At 47.9% G+C, this 23690-nt stretch overlaps 1 protein-coding gene across 1 annotated transcript; it reads left to right on the top strand.

Annotated features, from left to right (window-relative positions):
• The first annotated feature begins 4335 nt into the window (after positions 1-4335).
• On the top strand, positions 4336-8752 carry LOC149328951 (PI-actitoxin-Aeq3c-like). The gene is made up of 3 exons (XM_089559676.1): positions 4336-4412; positions 6980-7006; positions 8491-8752. The coding sequence occupies exons 1-3, from the start codon at positions 4337-4339 to the stop codon at positions 8664-8666; spliced, it is 279 nt and encodes a 92-aa protein (XP_089415802.1). The 5' UTR covers position 4336; the 3' UTR covers positions 8667-8752.
• The last annotated feature ends 14938 nt before the right edge of the window (positions 8753-23690 follow it).

Genomic DNA, 23690 nt, shown 5'->3' with positions numbered 1-23690 from the left:
TAGCAAGGGTTTTATAAAACCTTAGGCGCCTAGACAAAATTCATTCATGTAAGCTTTATTGTTTGCAAAGCTATTTGGTATTTGACTCATGGCCTCGGTTCCTATTTCGATCTCTCACTGCGGCCCGACATGAACATTTCCAAAATGCAAGGTATTATCAGGAATAATTAGCCTGAGCAACGTAACAAATAAGAAATCCTCTTTCCGCCCATTCTCGGGACTATCAGGAAAACGTCGTCTCCAGTTGAATAACGTGAAGCCCAACCTATCTCTTGTATTCGTCTTTTGCCTCAAATAAAGGAGATTCAGTGGTAATGGTGCTCGGCTGCTGACCCGAAAGACGTGGGTTCGATCCCGGCCGCTAAGGTGGAGTTTCGATGAAGGTGAAATTCTAGAGGCCCGTGTACTGTGCGATGGCAGTGCACTTTAAAGAGCCACAAGTGGCGGAAATGTCTGGAGCCCTACATTACAGCCTGAGTCGCTTTGGGACGTTAAACCTCCATGAACTCAAACTAAACTTGGAATTCGCTCTGCGTGTGTGTGTGCTTTTTGCGTCCAGTATTTTGCGTTCTCCTAGGTAGAACACTACCGAAGTTAAATACGAACCAACCATGCCCATTTAGCACTTTAATTACGTTCAAAAAATAAGGAGCAAACTGAAAAATTTCAGCTTTGGTCCAGCCCTGGCCAGGATTACAACATTTTGTGGTTAAAACAGAGCACGTACACTTTACAGTGCTTTCTGGCACCAGACCAGACAGCATAAGGGGATTGTCCACGAGCGAACTCTTTCGCGCTGCGTGCTTAACAACTAGCAAAATAAAGTGGGTTTTGCAGAAACTTGAGTACTAAAGCGGAAAAAATAAAACAAAATGTTTGGAGAGTAACGATAAAAAGCCTCGACGGGGAATGAAAGTAATCACCGCTGGAAAACACGAAACGAAATGAAAAGAAGAGCACAATCGATGCCACTACGGAAGGCCTTTGGTTATTTCTGCTTTTGAGCCTTCAAGTACCAAGGCTTCTACAGACTACTGCAGACGCTGCGGCTTTGTCTCAGTGATCTCTGTTTCTACGTTTTCGAAATTCTAAAAACCGGCATGGCGGTTACTAACGACCAGCTACAAATCTCTAGTTGCAAACAGGCGCCTGACTCTAATAGTTAAAAGTTAATGAGCTTTCGAGTCAAGATGATTCATTGGTTTTCTGGTGACCGCCTACACTGGCAACACCGTATCTCGAAAACCTATTTTTAACTCAAAAATACTAGTTTTGAAAAGTACCTACAGCCTTTTCCGAAACACTCTGTATAACGCAAATTCCCGCTGGCATTTGAATTTAGCGCCAATATAAAGTAGGGCAGCGGGACGAGTTTTCTAAGCCCCCTTGAAATGCGACGTGCGCAGCTTGTTGTTCCATTATGCGCCCGTTTAACGTTCTATCTATCGTATGGGCACCCATAGGAAATCCAAACCTCAAAGTTATTATAACTGTGATAGCCGTTGCTAACAGTTTAACGAGAAATCGACAGTGAATATAAAAAAAAAGCGAGGAGGTGCGACGGTGGCCCGCAGGAGACTCTATGCCCTGTCCTGTGTTGGCGCATGTGGGGCCAGTGGCAGGTAGGGTTCGCAGTCACATAGCGCACATATATATCTATAATACGGATGACAGAGAGCACAGGTAGTCGGACGATAGCATAGGAGCTGAGCCGCAAGAAGCGGCTGCTGAATGTGTGCTGAATGTGAACTGGCGCCCTGTGAAGATACGTAATTTCTTGTTGCTCAGACAGTGACGGAACGCGGGAGGATAACTGGTGGATGCCAAGTATTCCTTATGTCAGTATCAAGAGAACGCTGCATGCTCGCGAACGATGGCGACGCAAGTGGGAATATCTTTTGTTAAGTCGCAGGGAGTGCTCCCATCTCGGCGACACATGATCACAATGACACACTGCAGGCAGATTAATAATGAACGCCTCAAGGTTAGCAACTTTAGGGATTGCAGCGGAATACTATCGGTGAGTCTCGCACAATGCGCAACATAAGGAAGTGTCAAAGTTTACCGCTTTTTGAAGTCAAAGCGTAGATCTGCGACGAATCGACAATTTTGGCAGTAAATACGGTCGCCTTGTTTGGCAGGTAAGATGCTATGTAATAAATGTCACGCATAAGCTACGAGGTCCTCGTAACCATTCAGAGGCTAAGTTTTGATTGCGAAGTTTTTTTCCGACTGAAGCAAGTATGAAACGGGACTCTTAAAATGCATAAAAATAAATTTTTGGGGCGTCCATTTTATTTGCCTCGAAAGGGGCTTACTGGCCTAGTTACCATGAAAATGACCTCAAAACACCAGCACTTTCTGAATCATTAGTTAGTTGCGTTTCGGGGTGTCTCAAGTTTTGGTGTCGGTAAGCACCAGCGCTACTCGGCAACTAGATGTCACGGTCGAGAAGTTAAGCTGAACGGCAACAATTTTGAATGTGTAACTGTTCCTTGCAGACATTAGTTACCTACGATCGGTTCACTGGCGCCAAGATAATTAGAAAACGTGCACGCTTACGTCCCTCGATGCGGGAGAAATGCCAAGCGGCTACTTTGATGAAACTGAGAATAATATTTAATTTTTTTTTTACGCAAGACATGCTAGGAAAAGCTACAATTCATCACCATACTCCCATAAAACAAAACTTATCGTTTATCGGCATTCCGAATTTTCTCTTGCACCTCTTTAACGACTTTTAGTTTTAACACATCGCGCGGGGTGGTTGTAGTGGCCAAACGTTTGCGTCGGTTAGCCCCTCTTATACAAAATTGTGGAGTTCGAAAATGAAGCACCAGACAACTTCCAGAAAGCTGTGCTGAATGAAGGCCTTCACTTTGACCTTCATTAAACACGCCTAACAGCAAGCACCCGTAAACAAAGGCAAAAAAATGTGCACCGGATATGCAGGGTCTTACTTATCTCGCCCATGGATGGAGCTTCCAATCTTAGTTATGTCTGGGACTAGGCAAGTGAATTTCCGGTGCTGGCGTAGAGTCAATTTCGCCTGTGCTACATTTAACGCTTGCTGTAATTCGCTGATTAGGTAGGATTGTTTCAAAGGTTGCCACCTAACAATGTACTCATCCGTCCAGCCCATCGTTTATCCCGCCACAGCTATACCAAAGCAGTCTACACCCAGCGCGCCCATACCACAACGTTCCAAAAATCATTTTTCCACCGTACTGCCCAGGAATGGAACGACCTTCCATGGCTATATCGCTTCCCTAAAAGATCTTCAACAATTCAAGACTGCCATCGAAAATCATTTTTTGTCATAACTGCCGTACACCCCGCCCACTCCTCATGTAATAACCCTTAAATGGGGATTGTGAGGGCCTAATGAATGAATGAATGAATGAATGAATGAATGAATGAATGAATGAATGAATGAATGAATGAATGAATGAATGAATGAATGAATGAATGAATGAATGAATGAATGAATGAATGAATAATAGGCTTTTGGGTACATAGCGATTGCTTCGCAAGAATAATAACAATACCATGTTACTCGAGTTAACTAAAGGACGTTATGAAATCTTCAAGATACCTTTTAGGTGTTGCGTGTTTCCAGCCAAGATACTTTTGAAATCAGTCGTTGCTCGTTCTCTAGGGGCATCAGCGTTTAAACTTTAGACGGCCACAGCTTTGGTCGTAGCTGTTTTGTCAGATTGTTTCTTACGCCTGGTGCACTAAATTATATCCGCATGTCGACCGTGGTAATGAGGCTGCATGAAAAACAAGCGTTGCTTGTAGCCCCACGCTCTTCTTAAGGTACACTGCGAAGCTTGACCAACAAACCACGGTGAATATTGGTCAGCGTGGGTCAACGAAGACCCCTCCAGTTCCGCCCCGCGTGATGGCTAGTTGAATGTTTTTCTTGGTAACTATATATATTCATTCGGGTTGAAGCTATCTACACACACGTGCACATCATGCATCATAAAACAGTTTATAAGAATAGATGCTGAAAAATATTCAACCAGGCCTATTATCTTCAAAATATTTTGCACGCTTTACGCCAACCCTCAACCACCACGTGTGTGGTAGCTGTATTATCTTTCACAGTGGGTTGGGCTGCTGGCTGGCAAAAAAGACAAACAGAGAATAGAACACCCAGCAAAAAAATACTAGAGCACGTGCGATAACGGGATCGGTGAGGCATCCCACGTGGAGGAATATTTTCACTTTTCCTACTTATCACAACTGCGCCTCTTTTTTGCGGATGCGATATTAGTGTATCAAAGAGCAGGCATCTCTTTATGACCAGAAAACTATTTCTTTCGGCACCATGAATGCAGCTCTGGCTCTGTTTGCGGTGGCACTTCTGGCTGCCGTGGAATATGGGGACTCCACCATACTTTGCCGTAAGAATTTATTCTTGCATCCCTGTCCGCGCCACTCTTAAGAATTAAGCGTACTTTTTACATTTAATATTCTTTCGAAATAGGAGCATTCTTCGAGGTTCACACACTCGTCAAACCACTATTCGAAATAATGAGACCGAGCAAAATTTTAAGCCTAAATTTCTTTTAGATTCCATCCGCGGCCAACTCTAGGCAATGTCATCTGAAGTTGATTAACATAATGACCACAATACTCCTAATACTGCGATTTCTGGCTAGTTGCTTCTGGAGGGACATGTGCCAAATAGTTGATTGTGGCATGAATCATCGCTTCGCTCACAAGATGCCGCCATTTATATACAATTGAGCCGGCTGAGTTAAGTGATTTACACAGAAGCTTATTTCGCAGATAGAGGTGGGAAGGAGGCCTTATGACCGATCGATTATGATTAGGGTATTGCTGTCGTGCTTCTAACAGCGCTGAGTATTGTGCGCAGCACGAAAAAAAATTCAGGGGGCACTTTGACTGTCTAAAGTGGGTAGAGGCGGAAGCGTTTTCCGCACCACCTTCGCTGTTTCTGTGGCACTGGTGGCGTCACATGTAATTACTAAGTGATGGCAAATCACTAATTGATTGTTAATTACTGATTACTGCCTGAATACTAATTAACTGCTAATTAATGACGCTTAAGCTTCGCCTTTAGGAGTGGAACGCGACAGCGCGTTGTAGCGCTGCCAGGGAGTCCACGGAACGCCACCACCCGTTCGGCGCGATGCCTTGCCCTTTGAACGCAACGCTTTTTTAGGAAAGGAAATGGCGCAGTAATTCTCTGTCATCTCGGTGGACACCTGAACCGCACCGTAGAGGAAGGGAGGAAGTGGGAGTGAAAGAATATAGATAAAGAGGAGCCGTAATGAAGAAAATGAAAATTGTATTTGAGGAAAGGAAATTACGCAGTAACTGTCTCACATATATCGGTGGACACCCGTCAAAATTCAGGGGGGCACTTTTTTGACCTAAAGTGTGGTCACTGATGTGTGGTTAAGATGTTCAGCTTCGCCCCTAAGAGTGGAACGCGACAGCGTCTTGCAACGCTGCCAAGGAGTCCATAGAACGCCATCGCCCATTCGGTTCTACGCCTCGCTCGTCGGTAAATTGGTTTTTGAGGAAAGGAAATGTATCTGTCTCTCATTTGTCGGTGGACACCTAAACCCCGCCGGAAGGGAATGGAGGAGGATGAGAGTGAGTGAAGACACGGTATTCACTAGACGCGCCTTTGTTCATTCCAAACCATCGAGCTGGCATGGTGGAGTGGATAGCATGCTCGTCTCTCACGCCGAAGGCCGGGGTTCGATTCCTGAGCTCGACCAATTTCTTAATCGATTTTATTTATTTATATGGCCTGACTAGTAAAGCTAATTAAGATAATTGGGTAATTAAGCAATTAACTAAGCTCAGTCCCGCTTACTTGGAGCACCACTATACGATCCCTTCAATTGGTTGCATGGTTACTAGCCAAAGTGCAATTGGCCCCATTTGAAATTAGCGCACTGTGACGTCACGACCGTTTCCACCAATTGAAAAGCGTGACATTTTCTGTCGACAACTGCTGCTTACAACGATGAGACATTAAAGGCTACCGCCTTAAAATGCGATTGTGAAAATTCCGGCATGTAAACCCTCAAAGGCGTCCAAGCAGGCCGTAAAGTGTGCTCGCCAAGTCACGAAAGCTCCAAAGGCAACTAGCGTGCTGCGTAGCTCGCAGAAGAGAGGCGGCCGTAAACAAGGCGGGGTTCTGAACCAAAAAGCGTAATCTTGCGGTGAAGAGAGTGCAGCAAAGAGAAAGTTTGAGGCGTCTATGGTTTTACAGCAATCACCTTCAAAGCTTCCAGCTAGTTTAGAAGGGCACAAAGAATGCATATTTTTCAAATAGGTGGAGACAGGGAGAACTTCTAACTCTGCTTAGAATGAAATGTAATGCCAATGTTTATCGCTGCATGATGAATGAACTGCCATTTTTTCCTTATTCTGAAGTCTCTAGTGAGAGACTGTGATATTAGATCCATCCTCCACAAAGCATACAGATAGACATATGCAGTCCCTATGCTGTCCTTGTAGTTGAACTCAACCTGATGCTTCTATGCAAACGTACAGCGACTTCCGCCCTGCCGGCTCTCAATACAAGGAGCAAATGAACCCTTTGACTTCAGAATTTTATTTAGAGGACACTATGACGAAACTGTTACCTCTTCATTCCACGAATGGAAGTTACCGCATTTTATTGTCGGTTTCGCTTTTGATTATTTAATACCTGATGCTTGCATTGTCTAACAAACGTACAATAAAGTGTACGAAGGTAGTCATACAAGCTAATGGCTGGTGACAATATTCAAGATGCAAGCACTGTGCGCGCCGTGCTTGGCATCCACCACGCATACTTGTGCGAAGTGCATGATAGACGAAAGCATATCTTACACAGTGTGTTATAAAAATAGCGTTTGATGAAAAAAAAGCAGGTAGTGCACGACGGGACGTGATCACAGCGGAATTGAGAAACTTACACTTTATGCATTTTTTCTTCTTTCAGCCAATCTAAAATGCACCTATCCAAAAGGTATGGGTACTAGTTTCGAAACCTTTCTGCAATAATTATTCCATGTTAAAGATTGTGTCACTTCTCGAAACCTAATACATGCTATGACTGCTGTCTAGAAATCGCAGGCCACCACATTGTGTCCTGAATCAAAAATTGGAAGCGCAGTGGCACTTATGAGCACATTTTGTAATATGAGCAGAGATATGATTTCAGTCGTACACTGAAAAAACTTAGCTGTGATTAAGATATTGCATCAGCCGCATTGTAGAACCTGGAATTCAAATCTAACGACATAAAAAGAATTAAAACAACTTTTATTAAAAAAAGATATAAACTGCTCTTGAGAATTAATGCTTCCAATGTTTTTTGCTGCTTCTTAGTGAAAAATCATAAGGCATTACAGTTTGCAAGTACGAGGCCAGCGATTTATTTCCTTATTGTTTTAGGAAGGGTGGCTGAGGTTTCTCTGAATATGGGAAGACACAAATAGGTTTTCTTAAGCGCTAATTTACAAAGTTGCTTCGACCTGCTTTTTGCGCGGAAGTATAAGTGGCTGCCCTGAAACAGAAAATAATTTCGAGATATCAGAAGAGGTGTTGCCATTTGCGTGAGCAGAGCGCGATGAAAACGAAATTTCAAATTGCGCGAATCAGTTAAAGATAAGAAATGATGAACACCGAGTGACGCCCACCAGATGTAGATGGTCCTTAAGTTTGTATGAAAAAAAAGCTCGTAGGTAACGCTTACGGTGGACATTTAGCGTGAAATACAGATTAAGATTGGAAAATACTATTCAGTTTCTGATAAATATTACCGTGTTGTTGCGTTGCTGCAATTCCGCAGGACGAATTGAATACTGCAACTGAAAGTTCACATCGAAATACGAAACACCGGCTTAGCAAGAACGCTACACTCTGTCACAGAGGGAGGGCAGGCAATTCACTCGAAGAAGCTCGAACGGTGTTCGTTATTTCTTGCTCAAAACGTCAGTACGGTATGGCATAGAAGCTGAGCAGAATCGGCAAGAAGGAATGATGATTTTGTCAAATTCTGAAGGGACGTAGAAAAGAACAGTTCCGTGGATCTCTTGGTTTAAAAATATCTGCACAATTTTTTATCACTTGAGGCACGAACGTACGACAACGAACTTTATTGGTGAGTTGTAGAAAGAGGGCATTCTGATGGGTTTATTGACAACACAAAGTGAGCAGGGTGGGGAGAAGCTTCAGTGAGTTTGCAACGTTTTGACGGGAGGACTTGTCTCCTACTGGGGCTAATGTTACCTTGTGCGCGCCCATTCTGTTGAGTGGCTCAGTGCACAGTGCGCACCATTTGGGGAGGTGCAGCGAATATAATTATTTTTCAAAACTTTATAATTGTGGCGCATCGTGCAGATTTTAAGTAAAAGTCAAGCATTTTTTATGACTTTTGGGACAACGAAAGTCGTAGCCAGTTTTGAGAAACGTATAGGCTGCCGTAGTTCTGATGATTGTTGTGTGCAGGTTGCAGCGAACCAAACAAAAGCGGATTCTGCTCCTTCCCGTACATATTCAGCCAGTATTATTTCAATCCTAAGACTAAGAAGTGCGAGCTGTTCAACCTGGGAGTTGGACTGAACTGCTGCCCAACCTGCAACACTTTCGTGAAGAAGGAAGATTGTGAGAAATACTGCAAGTAACGACAGCATGCTTTGGCAGTTGTCTCTCCATGATTCCCACTCTCCACAAAGAGACGGCACATAAAAAAATAAACTGCAAAAAACGATTGTCTTTGGGTGTCTGGTTGTTGTGGCATATTGAGGTGCTTCCATGTAGAACCACTATCCTTGGTATCTTGCCGAAATAACAATTTATCATGAAGGCGGTTTCGAAAGCAGCCAGCAAAGGATACCATTTCTTACGAATATGCAGGTGAGCATGCTCGTAATATTATATGTCTGCGACACTTCTGGTCATCCCATGAAGACATCTTCGGCACTTTATGTTATATATAGATGGAATGACTCTTCATAAAGTCTTTAATTGGCTTAAGAACTCAGCATCGCACCTCAAGGTGAGCCAGAAGATCCGAAACCTAAGCTGATGGAACATGCAGTTCCCTCGAAAGTGACTACAGGCATCAGGCTTGATTTCCGGTTCACATCATTCCAAAAGGATTGCTTAAGGATAAAATAATCGGAGGGGGGGGGGGGGTGAAGCGCATCATTATATTTCTCGCCTTTGTGATGGTACAGTTGGTATCGCCGCCCCCTGCTAAAGAGACGTTGGGAAGCTGGTATTCCGGTTTTAGCTGTTTCGCTCAAGCAGCGAAATAATTTTTGTCCAGAATAAATGTTTTTGTGAAAGTACTTATGCTCATGAAGGCAGATATAATTGGAAAGATAGACAAGAATGTGCATACTACTAGGTACATAGTGGCAGCATAGAGGAATTCTACAGTATTAGCGAGAGGGTGGCGGCTATCATAATTAGGTTTTGTAACAGGTACAAAATGCAGGTGGCACAGGCCTACGCACCTTCCTCTAACTTTGATTACCATATCTTCTCAAGTTTCTATGCAACGATGGAACAGGCAATGAGCAAAGTAAAAATACATAACAGTCAACTGATGGCCAACTACAGTTATAAGGTAGTGAAAAAACAGGGTGGAGACCAATCAGTAGGTGACTGTGGAATAGGCTCAAGAAACCCCACAGAGCTGTTATTAGTACAGTAAGAAAATAGAAAAAATTTGCGGATAATGATTGAATTTTGCCTGAAACGAGAAAACAGGAAATGTACGTGGAAGAACCCCAATGGTGAGACCAAAAAGGAAATAGGCTTGATACCGAGCGCTCACCTTGGCGCGCGCGGCACGTAGGGGTCCTCATGCAGGTGTGCTTTAGAGACCACAGGACGGCACGGTATCGAATTAGCGTAGAATTAAAGAGGGAGGGGAATAAACTAAAGAAGCGGAAGCTCAATAACGAGTCAGCGGTAAAAATGAAAGTTGAAAAATTCAGGATGGGGAATTGAGGATTAGCAGTAGAAGGGAAAGTTGAGGAATTCAGGATATGAACTGTCTCGGTGTGAGGGGAAAGACTGCAGGCTAAATTTGCGCGTTACAATTCAAGCATTAAATGTAAGAAATAAACGAGACAGCATTTGGAGGAAAGGAAACTCTAATTTAAGTATTGAAATGATAAGAACCAAAAAACAAAAAACAACCGGGAAGGCAACACAAAGCACTCGCGAAAAGTACGGGATAGAGTTAAAAAGGAAAGGCACACTTAGGTTTCTTTTGCGTCCCAATGACGAGCCTGGTGCGTCAAGCGACGAGGTCTGGCTGTGTGTCGGGGCAGCCTTTCGGGGCTGGGTGTCGGGGCAACCCGGACACCAAGGCTTGATCTGAGATTCCGGCAACTCCAACGCCTGATAACCCGGATTCTGTGCCCATTGAAAACATGAAAGTTTTCAAGCTCGTCGAACGCCGCTCCCGCGATCGGAACTCTAATGACAAGAAAACGGTCGCCACATCGGCAGGATGGTCAACACGGCAGAACGCTGCTGCACGCGCTGGAACGCTTCATGGCCGGCTCCAATCTAAGACCGCGTCCTCCTGGAAACCAGAGCCGCTTCCGCGGCTTCATCCCGAAGACATCATCATCCTGCAGCCCCGGGTGGCCGTCGCTCTCAAGGATGTGTACCAGCATGGCGAGCTGGGAGCAGCGTCCGCGGCGTACCTGGGCGCCAAGGCCGCAGCATCCCTCAGCCTGCTCCCCACATGGGAGCAACACCTGATCGTCGCAGGCACCCGAGAGCGGCACGTCGCGGACAGGCTTCTGCGGGAATTTGAACTAACAACATCGAAGGGCCCGCTCTGCATGTACGGGCAGCTGAAACTCACTGGCGACGTGTGCCACGACGTCATCACCGTGGCCAAGCACGAGACACGTGAGTCGCTCCAAAATAAGATCGAGTGGCGTGCCGGAGAGCTTGCCGATATCCGCAAGCTTGGCAAATCAGACGTCGCGGCGCTCACCTTCGTGGGCAAAGTGGGGCCGCGATATGTTCATTACAATCAAGAGGTCACCCTTGTGCGGCCATACAATAAACCATCCCAGCCTGCCTGACATGTGGCAATGTGGGCCACCAGGCGGACACGTGCTTCCGCCCGCACGAAAAGTTCGGCCTCTGTGGCCAAACGATCCCAACCGTCGACTGGGTCAAGACACGTCATCAATGCACTCCGTCCTGTGCAGTCTGTGGGCAAGCCCATGCTACCAACTCCCGAGACTGCACGGAAAAATTCTGGCAGCTCAAGGTGCCCGGCTCCAAGGCTAAACGCCCTTAGCTCCGAGGAAACCAGTGACATATCAAACCGCCAAGTCACCCAATTTCAGGTGCCAGCGGCGGAACGCGGCGTGGTGCTTACGGCGCCGACCACAAAGCGTCGTCGGTTTCTCCATCGTCGGTGAAGGCTGCGCCCGGAAAGAGGACTGCGCCTTCACCGCCCAGCGCCAGGGACACTGGCCACTTCCCTGCTCTCAAGACAAATGGCACTACCGCCGCCCGGGAATCAGCGCCTCAACACTGCAAACAACAGGTGAGCAGCTGGGCTGAGATTGCCGCCTCCTCCTCCCATCCCAACCCCGCCCCCCCCCCCCCCCCCCTCCCCAGTTACCGTCTGCGCACTAGACGCAGAATACAAAAACAGATAGACGTGCTCCGGGCACAGAATGACCTTTTGCTCAACAAAACTAAAAATTTAGAATCAACATTGGCGTCCGCCGTTCCGAGCCCGCCGAACTCGGACGCAATGGAGAGCGACGCGGAGATCTCGCCTGCCCTCGTGACAGCCATCTCCGCGATGGAGGAGCGCTTAACCTCTAAATCGAGACCGCCATGGACCAGATCTTGACCAAGGTCAAATCTGCCGTCCCCGTAGTGATCTCAAAGCACATCTTGGACAACCCCCGGCTCCTCCGTCGGACGGGGCTCATTAGGGACGTATCCCGCCCTCCTTATTGATTCGGACAATGAGGACAGTTGCCCCGCTCCTTCTGTCATCACCCCCTTGATGGCACAAGTAGCTGGCTCTGGGGCAGCCAATACCTCCTCCTCCCCCTTAAAAATTTTAAATCATGGCGAGACACCATAATCTAAGGAGTTCGCCATCTCGGATTCGGCCGTGTCAACTTCAATAACACAATGGAACTCTAGAGGCTTTAAAGACCGCACTAAGCGGGCCGATTTCCGCCTCTACCTTGAAACCTTTGAGTCCCTAATAGCCGTGGTTGCCCTCCAGGAGCCAGGCCTGTGCGCCACACTTTCATACTACACGGCGTTCCAACAGGATCCCGCGTCTTGTGTTCTCGTTTACAAAAACCTACACCGCCAACTTAGTGGATGTCGACCTCCAGCTCGAGTATTCCTGTGCAATGGTGACTATCCTACCACTCCACCGCAGGGACCCGCCGTTGCATATACTCAACGTGTACTGCTCTACCAAACTCAAGCGAGTGACTTTTGCGGACCTCTTTAGCCGCGCGCTAAGAGTAGCGGATCGCGATCCCGTGCTGATTGTGGGCGACTTTAACGCTCCCACTCAGCTGTGAGGGTATCGTAAGGAGGAGTCGCGCGGACGTAAGCTGGCGGAACTTGCGTCCACGTTGGGCCTCACCCTCCACACGGATCCGGTCCACCCAACACGGCTAAGGAATTCCGTGACACGGGATACGTGTCCGGACTTAACCTTCACTCGCAACATACGACACGCAGACTGGCTCAACACCGAGGAGACCCTCGGTAGCGACCACTGCATCCTTAACACTACACTACGCACACGCCCTCTCAGGCGTCCCAGTACACAAGCCCGTATCCCAGATTGGAGGAAATTCAGGCAAAATTTTCACACACTTGATAATACACCCATTTCCAAGCAAGGATACCAAGCATGGTCCCAACAGCTGCTGACACACCTTTGCTCGCATGAAACTCATATCTAGCTCCAGAGGCGGTCACGGACATGGGTAACTACCTTCTACCCCTCTGGGAAGCTCGTCGCAGCCTTATCCGCCGTTGGCGACGCCAAACACACAACAGAAAGCTTAAAGCTCGAATCCCCCCGAGATTACCCAGAAAGCGGCAGAGTACGCGGCCCAACTCGCCGACTCCAACTGGGTGGATAGATGCAACAAGGCCGCGCGACAAATGTCCACACGCAACACGTGGCGTCTCTTTCGAGCCCTAATCGACAGAACCCAAACACGAACCGAAACACAGAAACATTTGCAGCGAGCCGTGCACGCTTTCCCTGGCACCACAACTCAACTGGCACAGAAACTTCGGGACCAGTATCTGTGTACAGCCCAAGACCCCTGTGGATCTGCGTAATCTTTGCAGACAAAGAGAAGATGGAGCTGGATCAACCTCTCCAGCTCCGTGATCTGCACTGCGCCAGGAAGGAATAAGTTCACCGTCAAGCTTTTGACGAACCTGCCCGACTTAGCATACCAGTCCCTCCTAGACTACATCAATGCAATTTGGCGCGGGGACACCCCCTTGCCAATCGAGTGGAAAACGGCTGTGGTCATTTTTATTCCTGAAGCAGGAAAACCAGTTGACACAGATGACCTCCGCCCCATCTCTCTCACCTCCTGTGTGGGCAAACTAATGGAGACGACGGTGCGGGATCGGTTACCTGCATATCTTGAACACAAACATGTCTTTGCGAGTACCATGATCGGATTCCGCCCACACAGATCCGCACAGGATGTCCTCCTCCAACTTAATCGGGTAGTCTTAGACCCCCTCGAATGCCCCCTAACAACCGGGCAGTACTCGCCTTGGATCTTAAAGGGGCATTTTCGGTTGAAAAACGGCGCGAAAGGGACGGAAGGCAACGATGAAGGAAACCCCACGGACTCCTCCCTGTGGTTTCCTTCATCTGTGTCTGCCATACCTTTCGTGCTGTTTTTCCACCCAAAATGAATGTATACCGACTCTCCCAACTTTCCATTCTATCAAAGGGGCATTTGACAATGTAACACACGAGATCATACTAACTTAAGCCAGACCCACTGTGGCCTCAACACATTCCGGTGCATAAGCCAATTTTTAATGGATTGTGAATCCTACATTCGAATCTAAGATAGAGACCATGGTCCTTATCTACTCGGCACGCGGGGTACCCCCCAAGGCGCGGTACTTTCCCCGCTGTTCTTCAATCTGGCCATGATGCACCTGCCGGCCCTGGTGAGTGATGTCACCGACGTGCAGCACGCCCTGTACGCTGATGACATCACTCTGTGGGCCACGCAGGGCAGCACTGGGGACATTGAAACCAGCCTGCGAACAGCCGCGCCGATAGTGGACCGCTACGCCCGCTATGCTCCCCTTAAAAATCTGAATTTGTGCACCTCTGCCCTCACAAAAATGCACAACTAAAATATCTGTTTCTCTTGAGAGTGGTCCCATACGCGAAAGTGATGAGATACGGGTACTCGGACTCTACATCCACAAAAACAGAAGGCCAGACACTACATTGGCCAAACTCCGAGAGGTGGGGGACCAGGTGGGCCGCATGGTCAGCCGGGTTTCCAACAAACACGGGATGTTACGAAGTAAGGATGCCTTGCGGCTGGCGAACGTCTTTGCAACCAGTCGAATTCTCCATTCGTCTCCTTATCTCCACCTACAGAAACAAGAGGAGGATGCGCTTGAGGTCATTCTTCGCAAAATTTTTAAGCGCGCCCTTGACCTCCCCATCTCTACTTCAAACATCCAGCTTATGGCCCTTGGGGTGGTGAATACTTTCCGGGATCTCAGGGAGGCTCCCATTACAAACCAGTACACGCGCTTGTCGCTAACGAAGTCTGGTCGCCGCCTTCCTACTCGACTCCATATCCAACACTCCACTCCCATGCAAGGCAGGTTTCACATCCCAGAACTGTGGAGACGTGCCCACCACGTGCGGCCTCTTCCAGCCAACATGTCACACGAAGACCATGATGGTCGGCGCCTGGCACGAGAGGAAGCTCTAACCCGACATTATGGCAACAAAACAGGTGTATACTACGTGGACGCCTCCGGTCCTCACCACGAGGGATGGTACACGGTCGCGGTTGTTCACAACAGCAACACAGTTAACGGCTTCACATTAAGAGCCCGCAGTCGAACACAAGCAGAAGAGGTCGCGATTGCTCTCGCGGCCTCATATTCTGATTCAAAATACATAATCACCGACTCGCGATTGGCCTGTCGGAACGTCGAAGAAGGCTGCACTCTTCCTAGCCTTTCGAACCTATCAAATTTGCATACGGCATACGGATCCCGCACACCGTTACCTTATATGGGCCCCTGCTCAACAGGGGTTGGCAGGAAACGAGGCAGCAGACGCAGCCGCCCGCGTGCTCTCTCACCGGGCTGTTTTCTCCTCCCCACCCGATCAGGAACGCGATTTTAATCCGGTCTATACATTCAAAGATATTAAAACCCACTATCAAAATAGTCAACGCCTTTACCTTAGCCCATGTAAATGCCTGAAGGCGGCGGATGAGCGGCTCCTTCTCCGCCTTCGCACAAATGAATTTCTGTGCCCTGCAGCACTAAAGCATTTTGACCCCTCCTTTAACGGCAGCTGCCCGCACTGTAGTGCTGTGTCTTCTGACACCTATCACATGGTGTTGGCCTGCTCCACCAACCCGGCTATTTCCCCCATCCCCAACCAAACCCGGGAGGACCGGGAAACGACCCTGCTCGGCTGCCATGACTTACAAGCCCAACAAGCCTTAGTCGGGCGCGCCCGGGCGGCGGCCACCGCTACGGGGTCCCATAATAGGGACCTCCACTTAGGGCTTGTAAGCTGATCCAACCTACCTCCTGAGTGGGCTGATCCAAACATACCTCCTGTCCCTTCTTAATAAATGTTTTCACCACCACCACCCAGGTATGGTGGCCTGGACATCTGCGGCTGAGGCCCAAGCCTGGGAGCTCGGGGAGCCAGCAGAACTCGTCCACGTCCGTCGCCGACCACGTTCTTCCTCTTCTCTCCCGCACGTTCTCTCTCCCACGTATCTTTCCCTTTTTTTTCTTCTTCGTCCGCCACCCCGTGCGTCTTATATAGCCGCAGTGTGGCACTGGCTCCTTACAAACCCCCCTTCGAGAGTTTTTTTCCGTCGGGAAAAAATTACGTGGGGCAGCGGCACACAAGGCAGAAGCCGAAGATGCGACGACGAGGCGCTGGACACCCTTCTGCACGCACCACATCACCACACACACGCACTCTGAACGGAACCACTGGTTTGCACTGGCCCAGTTCGCGCAGTTAAACACTGAATACACGACAGTCAGCCATACAGCAGGGCACAAAATGGAACACAAAAGGGGAGACAGGAACACACTAAAGGATCATATATACATTGACCACTAGTACAATATTCACACCATGAGTAAACTGCAGTAATTCAAGCGCGGCTCAAATAATCGGCACCGACGTTTAATAACCCTTTGATATGTTCTATATGGAAGGTGTACTCTTGGAGTAGAAGGCTCCAGCGCAACACACGACTGTTTTGGTGCTTGGCCTGAGGCAAGTATTTCAAGGGTTGATGGTTAGTTTGAATAGTAAACGAGCGACCATAGAGGAAGATGTGAAACTTTTCTACCGCCCACACTACTGCAAGACAATCCCTCTCTATAACTGAGTAGCCCATCTCTCAGGGAAGGAGGTGTCGACTAACATATGATACGGGATGAAGGGTGTCGTTGTATTCCTGCAGAAGGATTGCCCCGAGACCAGTGCCAGAAGTGTCCGTGCGGAGTATGAAATCCTTCGCTAGGTCAGGCGCCCTGACAATGGGTTTGGATGTTAGAACCCGTTTAAGCCTGTCAAATGCCTGGTCTCACTCTGGGTTCCACCTTACACGGTTGCCTTCAGTCTTGCGCTTTAGCGCAACTAAAGTTTGAGCCAGTTCAGCGCAACGGGGAATGAGACTGCGGTAGTAGCCCGCCAGACCGAGGAACGAGCGAACTTGCTTTTTGGTTTCGGGTCTCGCGACATGTACGTAGACGCCGCTACATACACTGAGGACAGAAACCACAAGAAAAGCAAAGTGGCAACGGTGATCAACTCGGACCTAAAAGAAATCACCAGCGTATCAATCCGGAACTGTACGGTAGTCGAGTCCGAAGAGGCAGCCGTGGCTCTAGCGGCAGCGGAGGGCTACTGATCCAACAGGTCCTTAACCATACTCACCGACTCACAGGCTGCATGCCGCAACTACCTAAACGGCAGAATCAGCCACAGCGCGCTCCGCATTCTCCGCTCAAGTGGCAAAACCGGAAACAGCCAGGCCAAACGCACGATAGTTTGGGTTCCGGGACATACCGACATTGCGGGAAATCAGGAGACGGATAGGATAGCTCGAGAGTACGCAACAAACCCAGCTGAGGAACCCGAGCCGGTAGCTCAAAGCTATACAGACATTCTTAACTACTACAGAGGGATCAGACGAAAATACCCGCCCCCACACAAACAACTCAATAGAGAAGACGCCGTAGCATGGCGACAGTTACAAACGGGAACATTCACGTGCCTCAACATGCTAAGTAAAATCTACCCCACGCAGTACAAGAGCGAGTGCCCGTGGTGTGGATATAAACCAACCCTATACCATACCACGTGGGCTTGCCAGAAAGTAGACTACCTACCCATAATAAAAAACCCGAGTGCGGAACTGTGAGAGAGGATGTTATCCAGCGACATCCTGAAAGTCCAAAAAGGACTAGTAAGGCGCGCACGCAGGGAAGCTACCCTCAGCGGAGCCCTGGACTAGGGGAACCGACCCTGATGATAAGATGGAAGACTCCATCTGAAGCCTCAACAAATATTGTAAAATAGAGCAAATAAACGTTTTCCACCACCACCCTTACCAACTCTGTGCTTTAGTGGACACCTCAATAGCACTTTAAGCTAATTCTGGCCTTCATTGATGCGCTCTGACATAGACAGCGTTGTAGACTGCGTTGATTTGGAGGAAAGGAAAGGCGCCTTACCAACTCTGTGGTTTAGTGCACACCTCAATAGCACTTTAAGCTGATTCCGGCGTTCCGTGCAGTACTCAGGCTTCCGCCTTTCACTACTTTAGTCGCTAAAGTAGCTCGTAATTTGCTTTTGCAACCTTGCAGGCTTAACCAAGCTAAGCCTCTGCCATTTTTTTTCTTGTAATTGGTTTTCCGTAATTTTTTTCTTGTTCGTTGGCCCCTTTTCATTCATTGCGTTAGCAATACTACTGTAGGTTTCACCTCATCGTGTAGCCCCGGTCGGTAGGGACGGATGACCTTGAACAGCCGCTGCGATGAGCAGGTGGCACGCGGTTGCTTTAGCCGCGCTTCGCCAGATGGCAGCGCCTTCGGCGCGCCGCGCGGCAGCGGCGCCGAGAAGTTTTCTCTGTCTACGACTAATGGCGCCACTACGAGATCCGCCACTTCTGGCCTTCGAAGCCGGCGTTAAAAGCACTGGCGCGCTGTGCATCGATGGAATTCAAATGATATCGGAACTCTACTTAAGGGATTCTATGATAATGGCATAATAATTAAAGACAAATGGAGTAATAATAGTTAAGCTATTAGTCTAATTTCTAGTCGGACCACATAAATAAATAACACCGAGTAGGAAATTGGTCGAGTTGGGGAATACAAAAAGGGTCTCTGGAGTGCGAGACGAGTACGCTAACCACTCCGCCATGCCAGCTCTATGGTTTGGAATGAACAGAGGCGCGTCTAGTGAGTACGGTGTCTTCGTTCACTCCCATCTTCCTCCTTTCCCGTTACGGTGTCCACCGAGATATGCGAGACAGATACATCCCCTTTCCTCAAAAACCAATTTACCCACGAGCAAGCCGTACTGCCCAACGGGTGATGGCGTTTTGTGGACTACCTGGCAGCGTGACGGGATGGTCACGTGACCAGATATAGCGGTGGCCGTGCCCCCGCGCTGTAAAGTGTCTATAAATGCGGGCTTGCCTTGACGCGAATGTTTTGCTATGCAGTTCTGTAAGGAGAAGTGGCAGCGACAGGAAGAAGCGACAAAGCGACAATGTGCACAAGAGACGCCAGAACATGGTGAAGAACATCTTTCAAAGCGTCGTGCTAAGGATGCGGCTTGGCGACAACGCTCTACCTCGCAGAGTGGTTAACGTCATGTGTGAGTGATAAATCTCAACACACACCTGACTGCTCAGGAATGCCGCAATGCTGCCAGGCGAAGGCAACGCGCCGAAGAATCGCCAGAAGAGAGCGCGCATCATTGCTAAAGCAATTTACCCGGTTTAACCAGAGCTAAACCACTGCCAATTTTTATTTTATTTTCAATTGGTTCGCCTACGATAACCTCTGGTTCGGTGCGGGCTTCCTCTCATGTTTTTTATTTTATTTTATTTCTTGGAATTCTACAATAAAGGATCTCATCGACATGACCTAGATAATACTAATGAGTAAAACGGAGTGCTTAATAAAAGCTTCGTCTGAATCGGCCGTCCGTGGCCTGCCTATCGCTTGCCGCAGACCCCGCCGAACGCTTTTCATCCTCAGAGGAATGGTTTGGTTTATTGGTTTCAGGGCGTTTAACGTCCCAAAGCGGCTCAGGCTATGAGGGACGCCGTAGTCAAGGGATCCGGAAATTTCGACCACCTGAGGCTCTTTGGGCATACAGAAATTTCTAGCGCGGAAAAATTGCTGGATATTGCTTTCTTTTACAATTTGAGACAAGTAGTTGGACAACCTACACGGATATCGCCTCAGTCACAGTCATTACTAGACTTGGTGTTCCTCTCAAATAATGTAGGAGATATTGAAACAAATGTCACCGATGGAATATCTGATCACAAAATTATTTTCGTGAAAGTGCTTACTTCTGTAAACGCTCCTGCGGAACCTATGATTCGAGTAGAAATCAAAGAGTACGGGAAGGCCGATGATACATCCATCCTGGATTACCTGGAAACTTGTTTTGATGAATTTGAAAGTGCCTCTGAAAATGCATCAGTTGAATGGTTATGGCAGCGTCTTAAAGTTATCATCAGTACTTGTGTCGACCGGTACGTTCCAACTAGAGTTAAGAAAACAAAGCAGCGCAACCCATGGGTCACCAGGGATATCATTCACGCGAAACGGAAGTTGAAAAGATTGCGTAGAAAGAAAGCCGACTTCAACGACATACAGGTTTTACGTCAAAAAATAAAAATGTTGCTATCGGCTGCAAAAGAAAGATTTTTCAATCACACTCTTAGTGGTTTTCTGCGAAATTCTCCAGAGAAATTTTGGCGCTATCTTGATAAAAGAAAGGAAAGAGTAAAGCAGGTGACAGTGGGAGCCGAACTTATTGCAGATAAAACGAATATGGCCGACCACTTCAATAAATATTTCCAATCTGTATTCGCAAGAAACACGAGCCAAAGCGACGCACACGACGAAGCACATTCTCGTGAAACGTCTATCGATGCTATCAGCTTTACTCAAAGCGGCGTGTTTCAGCAGCTGATAGAATTGGACGAAAAAAAAGCTATCGGCCCGGATGGAATACCTACATGCTTCTTGAAACGGTATGCTGAATGGATGTCCTTCTACTTGGTAATTATATTCCGAAAATCACTCGTAACTCATTATCTGCCACAAGACTGGCGCACTGCCATTGTTATACCCGTATTTAAAAGTGGCAATCGCACACTTATGAACAACTATCGGCCTGTGTCACTTACTTCAATCTGCTGTAAGGTAATGGAACATGTTATTGCGAAACATATTATCATTTTTTTGGAAACAAATGGACTACTTTCTGAATGTCAGCATGGCTTCCGTCGAGGGTTTTCAACGGTGACACAGTTAATTGAGACAATACATGACCTTTCTAAAGCTATAGATGACCGGGGACAGATTGATGTTATTTGTGTAGATTTTGAAAAAGCCTTTGATAAGGTTCCTCATGACAAATTACTCCTGAAAGTGCGAAGGGCTGGCATTAATGGAGACATCCTTAGATGGATAGAAGCGTACTTGGCGAAACGCAAACAGGCGGTACGTGTTGACAATTGCGAGTCTGGCTTTTTGGATGTGTATTCTGGTGTACCACAGGGTTCTGTGCTGGGGCCATTGCTATTTCTAGTTTATATCAATGACGTAGTATGTGCAGTTGGAAATTCTGTTAAACTGAAACTATTTGCGGATGATTGCCTCATTTATGCACCTGTCACATGTGAAGGAGATCAGATTAACATTAACCAAAACCTGCAGGCTTTTGCTCTTTGGTGTGAGAAATGGGAAATGAAAATCAACTTCAATAAGACCACATTTACCCATATAACTAACAAACGAAATATAATTTCTTTTCAGTACAGTATTGCAGGTCACGATTTGGTTAATGTTAGTACATTCAAGTATCTGGGGGTGTCAATTTCTCACAACCTAAGTTGGCACAATCATGTCAAAAATGTTTGTGCGGTGGCACATAGAAAACTGTGTTTTCTAAGAGGAAAGTTGGGGAGAGCAACGAAAGATGTCAAACTTTTAGCATACAAATCTCTCATCCGGCCTTCCCTAGAATATGCATCTGTAGTATGGTCTCCTCGGCAGAAGATTCTTTCAACGGAAATAGAAAAGATTCAAAGACGTGCAGCGAGATTTATTTGTTCAAAATACAGGAAAACAGATTCGGTAACGGAGATGTTAAACTCATGTAGTCTAGAAACATTAGAAAAAAGACGTAAAAGGCAGAGATTAAAAATACTTTACCAAATCATTCACGGAGAAATTAACATAAATAAAGAAAAATATCTGCAGCCTCCAGGTAGACTAAGCTCCCGCCTTAACCACCACAAAGCAATTCGGCCATACTTGACACGAACTAACGTCTTTCGCTGCTCATTCTTTCCGGATGCTATTGAGCACTGGAATAAACTGCCCGCTCACGTTGCTGAGTCTACAGGTGTAGCGGCATTCTTGAATGCACTTGGGGATTCCGTCTAGGCATGGGATTCCTGCAAACGTGCGCGTAACTGATTGTCAAATATTTCTTTTTGTATAGCAGGTGGCTCTACAGTGATGTGAGTTGTGTTGCGTTTCTATGCTCTCTTGTATTGTATGCTCGAAGAAGCTTGTTCATTCATGGTTATATATGCATTTTTTCTCTTCATTTTCCCTCCCTGTAATGACCCTCAAATGAGGGTTGACAGTATTCATAAATAAATAACGTGCACTAACATCGCGCAGTACACGGGCCTTAAGAATTTCGCCTCCATCAAAATTCGCCCGCCACGGCCGGGAGAGAGATAGAGAGAAAGAGAAACTTTATTAGAAGAGGAATTCGGGGCACGCCCAAGGGGCTCCGCACGACCCCACTGCACTCAAGTATTTATGCTCCTAAGGTCCATAACACTGGCAGCCCGGTTGGTGGTGATGGTCTGCATGGCCGGGTCCTCCGAGCGCAGCAGGGTCTCCCAGTCCTCCCAGGTCTTGAGGTTCTCTAGGTCCCGCGAGGGAGGGTCCGCCGGGCAGAGGGAAAGGATGTGGATGGAAGAGGTGGAGGGTTATGGGCATAGGCCACACGTCGGAGTGGGGAAGGAGGGATGATAGTGGGCTAGGGTAAGGGGTGAGAGCAGAGAGTGTGTCTGTAGTCTGCGCCAGAGTGTTGCGTGTTTGTTATCTAGGGAGGGGTGGGGCGGCGGGTACAGCTGGCGTGGCTCTGTAGGCCTGCGTTATCTCACTGAACGAGTGCATGCGCTCGATCGTGAATCCCGGATCCGAGGCCACGCGAGCCCGGTGTAAAGAAACTCGGGCTATAAAGTTGGCCGCCTCGTTTCCGGGATTCCAGGAGTGCGCAGGCACCCATATGAGCTTCACTTGGCGAAGTGGGGGTGCATCGAGCGAGTACGGTATGCCAAAAGCAGGGACATGGGCTCGGCCTCGAGAAAAATTTAGAATCGCAGTTATAGAATCACTTAAAATTTACCGGGCTTCCGTGCGGGTGATAGCAAGCGCAATGGCGGCTTCCTCTGCAGCCTCTGGGGACTTCTGGAGGGAGAGGTAGTGTGACGAGGGGGGATGAAGAGGAGTCCACCACAGCTGCTGTCGCTTCATCACCAATGCAGGCAGCGTCCACCCGTACGGCGTCCGTCTCGGAGCCGTACGCTCGATGGAGTGCCTTCGCACGTGCTCTGCAGCGCTGCTCATGGTGGGACGGGTGCATATTCCTCGGGAGCGGCTTGATGAGAAGTTCCCGGTGAAGGGGTCGTGGGATGGCGAGGAGGGTTGGGTCGCTGGCCGATATTCTGATTACGAGGGAGTCCAGGATATACCGACCTGTGGAAGTTTGTGTGCGCCTGATGAATTGGGCCTCTCGGTGGGCCTCCATCAGTTCCCCGATCGTGTTTTATCGAACCCGAGTCTTTCGCGTTAGCTGCCGAGCGCCGTAACCACTGAGCCACCGCGGCGGTGCCTGAGAGGAACGAATTGAGGCAATTTCAATACTAATGATGTTGAAGTTACCCATTCATTTGGCGAGGCTGAACGCTCCTGATTCGATTAGTTCAAAGAATTTCGTCAACACTATGGAATAAACCGAAACCGCTGCTCTGCTGATACAACAGTACCCCGCGTGCCGTGTTCGAGTGTGCCGATCATTATCGTTAACAAATAAGACAAAGACACGAGGTGAACAAGAGAGTGGA

The sequence above is a fragment of the Amblyomma mixtum genome, chromosome 9, assembly GCF_055824585.1.
Source record: "Amblyomma mixtum isolate Tamu chromosome 9, ASM5582458v1, whole genome shotgun sequence".
In the NCBI taxonomy this organism is placed as follows: Eukaryota; Metazoa; Arthropoda; class Arachnida; order Ixodida; family Ixodidae; genus Amblyomma; species Amblyomma mixtum.
Note: the sequence above shows the minus strand (reverse complement) of the source record. Positions and strands in the feature narration are given on the sequence as shown.

Excerpts from the sequence above, each read along its gene's own strand:
- LOC149328951 (XM_089559676.1), top strand. The coding sequence starts at position 4,337 with ATGAATGCAGCTCTGGCTCTGTTTGCGGTGGCACTTCTGGCTGCCGTG. Across the intron at positions 4,413-6,979 it reads GGACTCCACCATACTTTGCC|CCAATCTAAAATGCACCTAT; the intron begins GTAAGAATTTAT and ends TTCTTCTTTCAG. Across the intron at positions 7,007-8,490 it reads AAAATGCACCTATCCAAAAG|GTTGCAGCGAACCAAACAAA; the intron begins GTATGGGTACTA and ends TGTTGTGTGCAG.